General features: G+C 43.8%; 1 protein-coding gene across 3 annotated transcripts in view; it reads left to right on the top strand.

Annotated features, from left to right (window-relative positions):
• The first annotated feature begins 749 nt into the window (after window positions 1-749).
• Window positions 750-12,843, top strand: part of ccdc18 (coiled-coil domain containing 18) — a 35,556-nt gene continuing 23,462 nt past the window's right edge. The window contains exons 1-13 of one of the 3 annotated variants that reach the window (XM_055867430.1): window positions 750-1,125; window positions 1,331-1,532; window positions 1,767-1,922; window positions 2,012-2,121; window positions 2,264-2,392; window positions 2,647-2,743; window positions 2,829-2,950; window positions 10,586-10,874; window positions 11,015-11,102; window positions 11,451-11,668; window positions 11,965-12,075; window positions 12,214-12,345; window positions 12,649-12,783. In XM_055867430.1, coding sequence (XP_055723405.1) covers window positions 1,022-1,125; window positions 1,331-1,532; window positions 1,767-1,922; window positions 2,012-2,121; window positions 2,264-2,392; window positions 2,647-2,743; window positions 2,829-2,950; window positions 10,586-10,874; window positions 11,015-11,102; window positions 11,451-11,668; window positions 11,965-12,075; window positions 12,214-12,345; window positions 12,649-12,783 — 1,893 coding nt within the window. In that variant the 5' untranslated portion in view covers window positions 750-1,021. Of the gene's footprint in view, window positions 1,126-1,330; window positions 1,533-1,766; window positions 1,923-2,011; window positions 2,122-2,263; window positions 2,393-2,646; window positions 2,744-2,828; window positions 2,951-10,585; window positions 10,905-11,014; window positions 11,103-11,450; window positions 11,669-11,964; window positions 12,076-12,213; window positions 12,346-12,648; window positions 12,784-12,843 lie in introns of all 3 variants that reach the window. The other 2 variants (XM_055867429.1, XM_055867431.1) reach the window with 2 other exon arrangements.

The raw sequence follows: 12,843 nt of genomic DNA, 5'->3' as shown, positions 1-12,843 counted from the left end.
TTTGATATTAGGGATATTGTGTATAGGCTAGTGACAAACTCAATTTAATCCATTTAAATTCAGGTTGTAACACAACAAAATGTGGAAAAGGTCAAGGTATGTGAATACTTTCTGAAGGCACTGTAGGTAGTCGATTCCTGGAATCAAGCTGTATATTGCATGTCTAACGAATGAAGCCACACGTGATAGAAACATATGTATGTGAAATGGCACTCATACATTGTGGCATATTGGTGCATTCAATTTAATATTTTATTAAACTGTATATATGGCGTTTCTTTCCTTCCTCTTAAATTACTTTCAAAGTAAATGCATTTTTTTATGATTGGGCTATCAATGATGACTTGTGTCAAAAGGTTCCTGTGAGAAACGTTTTCTCTATTTAAATGTCTGAGGGTCAGTCTCACATTTTGAAGGGAATTTATTCAGCTATGACTCATGATATGATATGTTGTTGTCAACTACATGAATCAAAAGTAAACATATCTATGCATCATTTTTTTTTAAATTATCCACTATATTTCGTCATTCTGCATATTTCTGCTCCTCAAATAGAGATGAATAAGAATTTGCCAGTTGTAACCGAAACCAACACTGACAAAAAGGAAAATTCTAGGAGGCTGGGATGCATATGCTTTGAATTGGTCAGCCAAAACGCGCCACCATTCGCGGCCTTTGCAGTTCACGACCTCTTCGTGAAACCAATCACTTTTCACACAGTTCCCTCTCGTCCAATCGAATGACGCGATGTTGGAGCGATGTTTACATTTTGGCAGTGAGCGATTGAACTGCCAAGCAGTAAACGATTTTTAAACTTTATGAACCTTTTAAAATATTTTCCTATTCCACTAGCTAAGTAACTTTATCCTGAGTACCACAGCACATATTTGCTATGCATCTTCATTTAGCTAACTAGCTAGCTAACAATAACCCTAGCAACCTGTTGATTGATAAACTGGCTACCCGAGTTGTTGATGTTAGCTAGTTAGCTAACGTTAGCGTGTGCAAATGACAGCCACCAATGTTTAACAACAACGATGAGGATCTTGTCGAAGATGTGGCCAGTTTAAGGAATCAATTGCGATTGACGGAGATTAGTTTGCAAAGTTTGGGAGAACAATTAAGGTAAGCGACGCTAACTTGCTGCTAGGTATCAATATAACGTTACATGGCTAACTTGATTTCCCCACTTTAGTCACAGGTAGAGGTAGGTGCCAGTCAATGCAACTACCTCACGCACATAGCCCAATTGACTAACAGACTGTTAGGTCCTCTGAAAGTCCAACAGATGTAGCACTTACTTTGACATGCCTTTTCGCCATCCTCCAAGTCACTCAGGACAGGAGAGTCACAGTGAGCGGTCTGAGAGGAGTTTAGTACATGGGTTGCCAGGTCTTCTGTCCCTAGAGGACCTACAGCGGCCTGATGTCCCACATACTCCAACTGACAACCCAAGTCTTGAGAGACCCCTCCACAGAAGTAGGACAGCTGAGAGACAGGCCTGTGAAAGCCTACCCAGTACTGACTCCAGGGTGAGAGAGAGAGACAGCCCCTTTATTTAGAGGTGGACCGGTCTATGTTACTGTATATTACTATGTATGTATGTGTGTGGTCATTTGTACACTAACTCTGTAGCTATAATGTCACAGACTTTGTTTGTTTGCGTGACAATCTGAGTTGAGTGTGTTTCTTGTCTTTGATGTTTGTGTGTGTGTGTTGGGTTTGTGGTTCATGTCTTAACCTGTCTATACCTCTGTATCCATCAGTGCTCCTCGTCTAGGGCAGTGGAGATGGAGGTTGCCCCCCTCAGGAAGAAGCTAGGCTGCCTGCGTCAGGAAAACGCCTCCCTGGCTCTGGAGAACAGACAGCTCATCAGTGACCTGGAGGCGACCCAGATTGAACTGGCCAGCTCTAAAACCAAGGTACTAAGTGAGAACAACCATGCATGTACAGATCATTGACATTCACTAGGAGAGATGCTAAATGGTCTGTGTATCTGCTCTTTCTTCAGGCCCGTCTCCTGGGCTCCACAGTAGGGGCTAAGACCTCCAGTGTGACCGTCATGAGGGAGCAGATCCTGGGCTTGGAGGCTGAGGTGGAGGCCCAGGCCAAAGAACTCCGGTCAGTTGGCATATTTTTTTATTGCTGTGTCTTTAAATGCAAGATTGTAATAAAGTCTCACTGAATTTGTATTTTCCAATATCTTTTTCAGAATGAAAATAGAACTGAATCGTATGTTGTTGTTGACTTGTTGTTGATTAAGGACTGCAGAGTTGAAGGCAGAGCAGAGCCAGCAGGCAGCAACCCAAAGTGACAGACAGGTAGCCGAACTCAGAGACGAACTGAGCATGCTCAGAACAGAGCTTACCGACACAACCAGACAAGGAAAACGGTAACACTTGACACTTGTTTCCCCTTGCATTCATTTGTTTTAGCTTTTATTCTCCCCATCTAAAATAATTTCCCCCCTATTGTCCTCAATTGATTTTGTTGCTGGCATCCTATGATCACTCAGGGCCTTTGTGCCCGGACCAAGGCAACAATCCAACTGAGGAAAACACTGACACTTATTGCTCGTTCACGGGCATAACCATGTCTTTTAGTGTGAAATAACGACAATGTACTGAGCTGTCTCGTTTCTTACAGAGCGGAGCAACAAAGGAACCAAGCCCTTCGCAATGCGGAGAAACTCACAGACGCTTTTAAAGACTACAAGACAAATATTTCCATTAAGCTGAAAAAGGTAACTCATTAAACCCTTAGTTCAACATAGTAAATAATGAGTAGTGACCGACCCTTTGACCTTATGGCTCGACTGTGTTTCCAAGGTCATGGAGAGCGAGAGCAAACTGAAGGAGAGTCTCATCGTGTGTGACCGAGAGAGAGAAGAGCTGGAGAGCAAGTGCACCGTGATGGAGAGAGCACGAGAGGAGCAGGGCCAAACCATCAGGTGGGTGTGGGCATTATCATCATCAGGGCCTAAAATTACCACCTGCCAAATGCAGGTAGAGTTGGACATTGTTGGGTAATATGTTTACTTCTCCAGCCACGTTGGTGGGTGGCCAGGGCTTCACAGTGCACGCAGTTCACTCGCATTTGTGAATAAAAATAGTTACATATTTAGAGCAAAATAAATTCTGCAGTAGATGTTTTCAAAGTATTTCTGCTGTTTTGTTTCGACATACCACTACTTCTTACTATTTATACATTTGTTTTAGAAACATTACAAAGCATGCACATCCATTTTTGTGTGTTTTGTTGGTGTAATTAAACCGAACAAAAATCTTTTCATTGGTAAAAAAATCTGAGTGGGTGATAGATGTTAGTATCTACCTGACTTAAGTGGCTGGTGGACACAAGTTAATTTAAAGCCCTGATCATCACGGAGTTGAGTAGCTAGATATACGGTTAGAGGTGTTAAATTTAGATTTTGGCCTACACACAATATCCCATAATGTAAAAGTGGAATTATGCTTTCAGATATTTTTTAAAACAAATTAATTAAAAATGAAAAGCTGAAATGTCTAGAGTCAATAAGTATTCAACTTCTTTGTTATGGCAAGCCTAAGTAAGTTTAGTAGTAAAAATGTGCTTAACAAGATCCATAATAAGTTGCATAGACTCACTCCGTGTGCAGTAATAGTGTTTAACATGATTTTTGAATGATTACCTCATCTCTGTACCCCACACATACAATTATCTGTAAGGTCCCTCAGTCAAGCAGTGAATTTCAAACACAGATTCAACCACAAAGACCAGGGACGTTTTCCAATGCCTCACAAAGAAGGGCACCTATTGGTAGATGTGTAAAAAATAAAAAAGCAGACATTGAATATCCCTTTGAGCATGGTGAAGTTATTAATTACACTTTGGATGGTGTATCAATACACCCAGTTCAGGATTTCCGTTAGCCGGTAGTAGCCGGCCTTTGTGCGATATTGTTTTTTGGAAAAACCGACAAATAATAATAAATAAAAAAAATCCTATTTTGAAATAATGCTTTTTAGCCTATTCATTGATGGAAATACCAGTCGATGGAAATATTACAGTTTTTTGAGTGGGCATGCTTATCAGTCTTTAAGGGAATTTCAATAATTTTGTGGAATTAAATTAGGTCGTGTGTATGGTATTCGTTATGTATCTTATTTATCACATGCTTACAGATACGGCGCCTTCGAGTGGCAAATTTGTCAGACAACTCAAGAGCTGCTGCTGCAGCATCTTGTTGTACTTCCAAGACAACTGGGAACTTTGAAATATACGAGGTCAAGTCATGACATCAGTGATCTTTAGTTTAGAAAGTTGGAGTTCTAGAAAGAAGCCAGAGTTCCGGATTTGGAATTCCGATTTGGATGACCGTTCAAAACAAAATTTCCCATCAGAGCATGTTTTTTCCCCAGTTCCCAGTTCTTTTTAACGCGCTGAAGTCGAAAGTCTGAGATTTCCGAGTTCCCAGTTGTTTTGAATGCGCCATCGAACGGCTACGTTAAGGCATGCTACATCAGCCTGTCACACACCACTGCAATGAGCTGGAGGCAGTATGCATTTTGAAAACATACACCTAATTGGGGTCCCGAGTGGCGCAGCGATCTAAGGCATTGCATCTCAGTGCTAGAGGCTTCACTACAGACCCTGGTTTGATTCCAGTCTGTATCACAACCGGCCGTGATTGGGAGTCCCATAGGGTGGCGCACAATTGGCCCAGCGTCATCCGGGTTAGGGTCTGGCCGGGGTAGGCAGTCATTGTAAATAAGAAGTTAATGAAATATAAAAAAAATATTTGAAACCTGAATGCGTATTATGAGGCATGTTTTGCCTCGCTTCAAAGTAGCCTATTAGATATCCTCTCTTTCTAAATTTCATCTCTGTCACATGAAACCGCTCGCGTGCAATGTCCTTTTGAAAGCTGTGTTCCCTCTAATTGCATTATGGAACGAAGATTTGTGCGTAGTGCCTTGTGAGCTTTGCTGCGCTTATAATGTGAAGAAATTATAGTTGATCAACATTTTAAGCTAAACCTTCTGATCTGTTGGATCAGACTCATTGTTTTTTTCATTGTATTTAAAGAAAAATGTAGCCTAGGTGTACTTGGTTGTTTGAATTTGGGATCTATCGTCCCACGACTGTCCCAGAGTCTGTTTGGAATAGGCTATTTCTTTCAAGACAAGCTGACCAATAGAATAGGTAGCCTAAACTTTTCTACTGAAGTAGATTGACATAGGCGAGTGATTTTGCTGTTTGTTACTCGTCTTGTTGGCTCAGAATTCGGTAGGAAGCCTGCACATCGTTGCATCCTCGATTTGCATGTTGTGTTAAAACCTCTTAAGGAACCTCCCCTTTTTTTTTCAGTTTTTGCCTAAAATGACATATCCAACTGCCTGTAGCTCAGGATGCAAGGATATGCATATTCTTGATATCATTTGAAAGGAAACACTTTGAAGTTTGTGGAAATGTTAAATTAATGTTGGAGAATATAACACATTAGATCTGTTCTAAGGATAATACAAAGAAGAAAAAAAAAATTGTACCATCTTTGAAATGCAAGAAAGGCCATAATGTCTTATGCCAGCCCAGGCACATTTTAGATTTTGGCCACTAGATGGCAGCAGTGTACACTACCGTTTAAAAGTTTGAGTCACTTAGAAATGTCCTTGTTTTCCATGAAAACAACATACATGAAATTAGTTGCAAAAAGAATAGGAAATATAGTCAAGATGTTGACAAGGTTATAAATAATTATTTTTTATTGAAATAACAATTGTCCTTCAAACTTTGCTTTCTTCAAAGAATTCTCCATTTGCTGCAATTCCATTATTGCAGACCTTTGTCATTCTAGTTGTCAATTTGTTGAGGTAATGTGATGAGATTTCACCCCATGCTTCCTGAAGCACCTCCCACAAGTTGGATTGGCTTGATGGGCACTTCTACGTACCATACGGTCAAGCTGCTCCCACAACAGCTCAATAGGGTTGCGATCCGGTGACTGTGCTGGCCACTCCATTATAGACAGAATACCAGCTGACTGCTTCTTCCCTAAATAGTTCTTGCATAGTTTGGAGCTGTGCTTTGGGTCATTGTCCTGTTGTAGGAGGAAATTGGCTCCAATTAAGCGCCGTCCACAGGGTATGGCATGGCGTTGCAAAATGGAGTGATAGCCTTCCTTCTTCAAGATCCTTTTTACCCTGTACAAATATCCTACTTTACCACCACCAAAGCACCCCCAGACCATCACATTGCCTCCACCATGCTTGACAGATGGCGTCAAGCAGTCCTCTAGCATCTTTTCTTTTTTTCTACATCTCACGAATGTTCTTCTTTCTGATCTAGAAAACCTCAAACTTAGATTAGTCTGTCCATAAAACTTTTTTCCAGTCTTCCTCTGTCCAGTGTCTATTATTTTTGCCCATTTAGTCTTTTTGTTTTATTGGCCAGTCTGAGATATGGCTTTTTCTTTGCAACTCTGCCTAGAATCCCGGAGTCGCCTCTTACCAGTTGACGTTGAGACTGGTGTTTTGCGGGTACTATTTAATGATGATGCCAGTCGAGGACTTGAGGTGTCTGTTTCTCAAACTAGACACTCTAAATGTACTTGTCCTCTTGCTCAGTTGTGCACCGAGGCCTCCCACTCCTCTTTCTATTCTGGTTAGCGCCAGTTTGCGCTGTTCTGTGAAGGGAGTAGTACACAGCGTTGTATGAGATCTTCAGTTTCTTCGCAATTTCTCGCATGGAATAGCCTTAATTTCTCAGAGGAAAGGTCTTTGTTTCTGGCCATTTTTGAGTTTGTAATCGAACCCACAAATGTTGATGCTCCAGATACTAAACTAGTCTAAAGAAGGCCAGTTTTATTGCTTCTTTAATCAGAACAACAGTTTTCAGCTGTGCTAACATAATTGCAAAAGGATTTTTTAATGATCAATTAGCCTTTTAAAATGATACACTTGGATTAGCTAACACAACGTGCCACTGGAACACAGGAGTGATGGTTGCTGATAATGGGCCTCTGTACGCCTATGTAGATATTCCATTAAAAGTCAGCCGTTTACAGCTACAATAGTCATTTACAATATTAACAATGTCTACACTTTATTTGTGATCAATTTGGTGTTATTTTGGACAAAAAATGTGCTCTTCTTTCAAAAACAAGGAAACGTCTAAGTGACCCCAAACTTTTGAACTGTAGTGTACAGTTGAAGTCAGAAGTTTAGGTTGGAGTCATTAAAACTCGTTTTTCAACCACTCCACAAATTTCTTGTTAACAAACTATAGTTTTGGCAAGTCAGTAGTTAGTTTTGGCAAATCTACTTTGTGCATGACACAAGTCATTTTATTTTTATTTTTTTTACTGACATAAGTTTACTGACAGTTACTGACAGAGTTTACATACTAAGTTGACTGATGTCATGGCTTTAGAAGCTTCTGATAGGCTAATTGACACCATTTGAGTCAATTGGAGGTGTACCTGTAGATGTATTTCAAGGCCTACCTTCAAACTCAGTGACTCTTTGCTTGACATCATTGGAAAATCGAAAGAAATTAGCTAAAAAAAACTGATTTTTTGTTGTAGATATCCACAAGTCTGGTTCATCCTTGGGTGCAATTTCCAAACGCCTGAAGGTACCACGTTCATCTGTACAAACAATAGTACGCAAGTATAAATACCATGGGACCACGCAGCCATCATATCACCCAGGAAGGAGACACGTTCTGTCTCCTAGAGATGAACGTACTTTGGTTCGAAAAGTGCAAATCCCAGAACAACAGCAATGGACCTTGTGAAGATGATGGAGGAAACAGGTACAACAATATCTATATCCACAGTAAAACGAGTCCTATATCGACATAACGTGAAAACCGCTCAGCAAGGAAGAAGCCACTGCTCCTAAACCGCCCAAAAAAGCCAGACTACGGTTTGCAACTGCACATGGGGACAAAGATAGTACTTTTTGGAGAAATGTCCTCTGGTCTGATGAAACAAAAATAGAACTGTTTGGCCAATATGACCATTGTTATGTTTGGAGGAAAAAGGGGGAGGCTTGCAAGCCGAAGAACACCATCCCAACTGAAGCACGGTAGTGGCAGCATTATGTTGTGGGGGTGCTTTGCTGCAGGAGGGACTGGTGCACTTCACAAAATAGATGGCATCATTGAGAGAGGTAAATTACTGCATGAAAAGGAAGCCTGTACAGAATACAAATATTCCAAAACATGAATTCTGTTTGCAACAAGGCACTAAAGTAATACTGCAAAAAATGTGGCAAAGCGGCCTCCCGGGCGGTGCAGTGGTCTAGGGCACTGCATTGCAGCGCTAGCTGCGCCACCATTGACTCTGGCTTCGCGCCCAGGCTCTGTCGCAGCTGGCCGCGACCGGGAGGTCCGTGGGGCGACGCACAATTGGCCTAGCGTCGTCCGGGTTAGGGAGGGTTTGGCCGGTAGGGATATCCTTGTCTCATCGCGCACCAGCGACTCCTGTGGCGGGCCGGGCGCAGTGCGCGCTAACCAAGGAAGCCAGGTGCACGGTGTTTCCTCCGACACATTGGTGCGGCTGGCTTCCGGGTTGGAGGCACGCTGTGTTAAGGAGCAGTGCGGCTTGGTTGTGTTTCGGAGGACGCATGGCTTTCGACCTTCGTCTCTCCCGAGCCCGTACGGGAGTTGTAGCGATGAGACAAGATAGTAATTACTAGCAATTGGATACCACGACAATTGGGGGTAAAATTTAAAAAGAATAAAAAATGTGGCAAAGCAATTCACTTTTTGTCCTGTATACAAAGTGTTATGTTTGGGGCAAATCCAATACAACACATTACTGAGTACCATACTCCATATTGTCATGCATAGTGGTGGTTGCAGCATGTTATGGGTATGCTTGTAATCATTAAGGACTGGGGAGTTTTTCAGGATAAAAAAGAAATGGAATGGAGCTATGCACAGGCAAAATCCTAGAGGAAAACCTGGTTCAGTTTGCTTTCTATCAGACACTAGGAGATGAATTCACCTTTCAGCAGGACAATAACCTGAAACCCAAGTTGCTTACCAAGAAGAGAGTGAATGTTTCTGAGTGGCCGATTTACGGTTTTGATTTAAATTTACTTGATAGTCTATGGCAAGACCTAAAAATGGTTGTCTAGCCAATCAACAACCAATTTGACATGGCTGCCGTTTTATTGGCTCTTATCCAACCGTGCTATTTTGTTATTTTTTTCACATTGTTAAACTTATTTTGTTCATAATGTTGCTGCTACTATCTCTTATGACCGAAAAGAGCTTCTGGACATCAGAACAGCGATTACTCACCTCGAATTGGACAAATATTCTTTCTTTAATGAGTCGGACGGGAAGGATATACTACAAACATCCAAACAGGCTCTCATCCCCATTATTCACTGGAGAAAGCAATAGAGATTTGAAAGCACATATTTCCTACCAACAGGACATTAAAAACTGTAATAACTTATGTTTCACCAAGTTGTGACTAAACGAAGACATTAATAACATACAGCTGGCGGGTTATACACTATCGGCAGGATAGAACAGCAGCCTCTGGTAAGACACAGGGCGGGGGCGTATGCATATTTGTAAACAACAGCTGGTGCACGATATCTAAGGAAGTCTCAGGTGTTGCTCGCCTGAGAGCATCTCATGTTAAGCTGTAGACCACACTATCTACCTAGAGAGTTTTCAGCTGTATCTTTCATAGCTGTCTACATACCACCACAGACCGATGCTGGCACTAAAACCGCACTCACTGAGCTGTATTCCGCCATAAGCAAACAGGAAAACGCTCATCCAGAGGCGGCGCTCCTAGTGGCCGGGGACTTTAATGCAGGGAAACTTAAATCAGTTTTACCTAATTTCTATCAGCATGTTAAATGTGCAACCAGAGGGGAAACAAGACAAAGGAGATGATTGTGGACTACAGAAAAAGGAGGACCGAGCATGCCCCCATTCTCAACGACGGGGCTGTAGTGGAGCAGGTTGAAAGCTTCAAGTTCCTTGGCGTCCACATCACCAACAAACTAACATGGTCCAAGCACACCAAGACAGTTGTGAAGAGGGCACGGCAAAGCCTATTCCCCCTTAGGAGACTGAAAAGATTTGGCATGTGTCCTCAGATCCTCAAAAGGTTTTACAGCTGCACCATCGAGAGCATCCTGACGGGTTGCATCACTGCCTGGTATGGCAACTGCTCGGCCTCCGACTGCAAGGCACTACTGAGGGTAGTGCGTACGGTCCAGTCCATCACCGGGGCCAAGCTTCCTGCCATCCAGGACTTCTATACCAGGAGGTGTCAGAGGAAGGCCCTAAAAATTGTCAGACTCCAGCCACCTTAGTCATAGACTGTTCTCTACGCTACCACATGGCAAGCGGTACCCGGAGCACCAAGTCGTCGTTATGTAAATTAGTTATTTCTGTATTTAATTTTCAATATATTTACAAACATGTTTTTACTTTGTAATTATGGGGTGTTGTTTTACACACAATCTATTGAATCCATTTTGATTTCAGGCTTTAACACAACATGTGGATTAAGTCAAGGGGTATGAATACTTTCTGAATGCACTGTATGTCATTGAAACCATCTCTTTAGTGAGCTGAAGGAAGAGGTCACCCAGGCGCGCACACTCAACACAAAAACCTCTGAGCTCCAGGGACGTCTGGAGGAGGCTGCCCAGCGGGCCTCGCGGCTGGAGATGGAGCTGGGGGATCGGGCCTTGGCGGCCAGGGAGCTGACCTCTCTCCACAGGGAGACGGAGGACCTCCGGGCCCTCACCCAGTGCCAGGAACACAGGCTGGTCCAATGCCAGAGAGAGGCCCAGCAGAGCCTGGCTGAATTAGCTAGTCTGGAGAGCATACTGGCTTTGCTGCACCTCCGAGAGGTATGGACGATTGGGGACACGTACACGCACGTACGTAGACACGTACAGTCACTCACATTCAGACATGTATTTATATGCATAAACACAGACAGTCAACTTGGGGTGATTGGGAGATACTTGATGGGGTTGTGTTGTTACAGGGCGATGAGGGACCTCTCTGTGTGAAGCCCTGTATGCTGCCACCAGTGGATTACACAGGAACTACAGACCCACTCAGACCCAAGCCAGGTTTGTGTGCAGTACAACCGAATCACAGGCGGCTGGTGGCACGTTCTTTGGGGAGGACAGGTTCATAGTAATGACTGGAATGATATCACACGTTTGATACCATCCCATTCACGCCATTCTCGCCATTATTATGAGCCGTTCTCCCATTCACCAGCCTCCTGTGAACCAGATGTATGTCTTTGTACTAAGTTTATGTATTTATGGTTATTGGGCTGTGTGATATTTTTTCTTTATCTCAATCTCTTCTACCTACCCCCTCTTCCAATCGATCCATCTCCCCCTTCTCCCTCTACACCACTCCACTCCCTTTTCCCTTCTACCCCCCCTCCCCTCTCCCCACTCCTCCAGGTGAGCGATACCAGCAGCTGCTCCCAGTGCTCCAGGCAGTGGAGGCAGAGCGAGGCAGACAAAGCTCCCTGGCCTCCAGGCTCCAGGAGAGGCTGTCTAAAGCCCAGGAGGAGGTCTCCTCCCTGCACAGCTCCATGGCCCAGAGGGCCTCCCACTACCAGCAGGTCCACAGCGAGCTGCTCCAGAGGGCCAGCCAGGCTACCGATGCCGAGAAGGAGGTGAGGAGAGTGAGGGGGGAAGGGGCTTCTTCCCTTATCCCCTTCTGGGTTTGCAGATGTGAAGGGGTAAGGGAAGTAGGGATGGCTTCATCTGCCCTTCCAGTGGACATAGAGCTTCTTTCAGATCTGCCAACACAGATGGACTAGAGCTTGTTTGTTGTTGTGTGTGTGTGTGTGTGTGTGTGTGTGTGTGTGTGTGTGTGTGTGTGCGTGTGCGTGCGCGTGTATCTGATGTGTGAGTCTTATTTGTTGAATTCTGACCGTCACCCAACGGTGGTCTTGCTGTCCTGCTACAGTTGAAGAAGAAGAGTGCTCGTGTGGCGGCTCTGGAGAAACAGCTGCAAGAGAAGAGCTCTGCCTACTCACTGGCCGCTCTGAAGAACACTCAGCTGGAGCAGGAGCTGCTGGTACGCACACACACACGCACACACACACACGTCACATTAAGTGACTCATAAAGGATGCTCATTGTAATGAGGTACTCTCTTTCTCTACTTCTCTTTTTATCTCTCCCTCTCTTTCTCTCTCTCTTTCTCTCATCCCAGGAGAAGGCCAGTGCTATCCAGCACTACCAGTCTGTGATGACCAAGAAGCAGAGGGACTTCCAACAGGCTCTGGACAAAAGTCAAAAGGCCCGTGCTGACCAGTGCAAGGAACTGCAGGACAGAGTGGAACTGGTGAGTCTTGTGTTTGTGTGTGGATGGATTAATTGCACTGTCTTCCTCATTCTTAGGTACAGTTCCTGATTCATCATCAACTTCCTGTGCCGCTTTATCGTTGACTTTTTTTGGGGCCAGACAGTCTCACTCTTCCTTCTCTCATTTCCTCTCTTTTCTAGGAACTGTACAAATAATGGAATCAAGCAAAAGTTTAAAAAGAAAACATGTCGTTGTGGATTCTCTCAGTAGTAGTGGCTTTCTCCCTTTTTATCTCTTTACCTCTGTCCCTTTCTCCCTCTCTTGCTCCTTCCCTGTCTCCAGCTGCAGTTGTCTCTGGACCAGACCCGGGCCCAGGTCTCAGAGCTGGAGCAGGCTGTGTGTTGTGCCCAGAGGGAGAGACACGAGGCCCAGAGCACAGCCCACCTACTGCAGGTCTCCCTGGACCAGCTCACACAGGTCAGAACCACCACAGCTATACAGTTTCATCCTACACATCCTCTCATAAACCACTACTAT

Source organism: Salvelinus fontinalis, chromosome 17 (genome assembly GCF_029448725.1).
Source record: "Salvelinus fontinalis isolate EN_2023a chromosome 17, ASM2944872v1, whole genome shotgun sequence".
In the NCBI taxonomy this organism is placed as follows: Eukaryota; Metazoa; Chordata; class Actinopteri; order Salmoniformes; family Salmonidae; genus Salvelinus; species Salvelinus fontinalis.
This window is presented reverse-complemented; position numbering and strand designations above follow the sequence as displayed.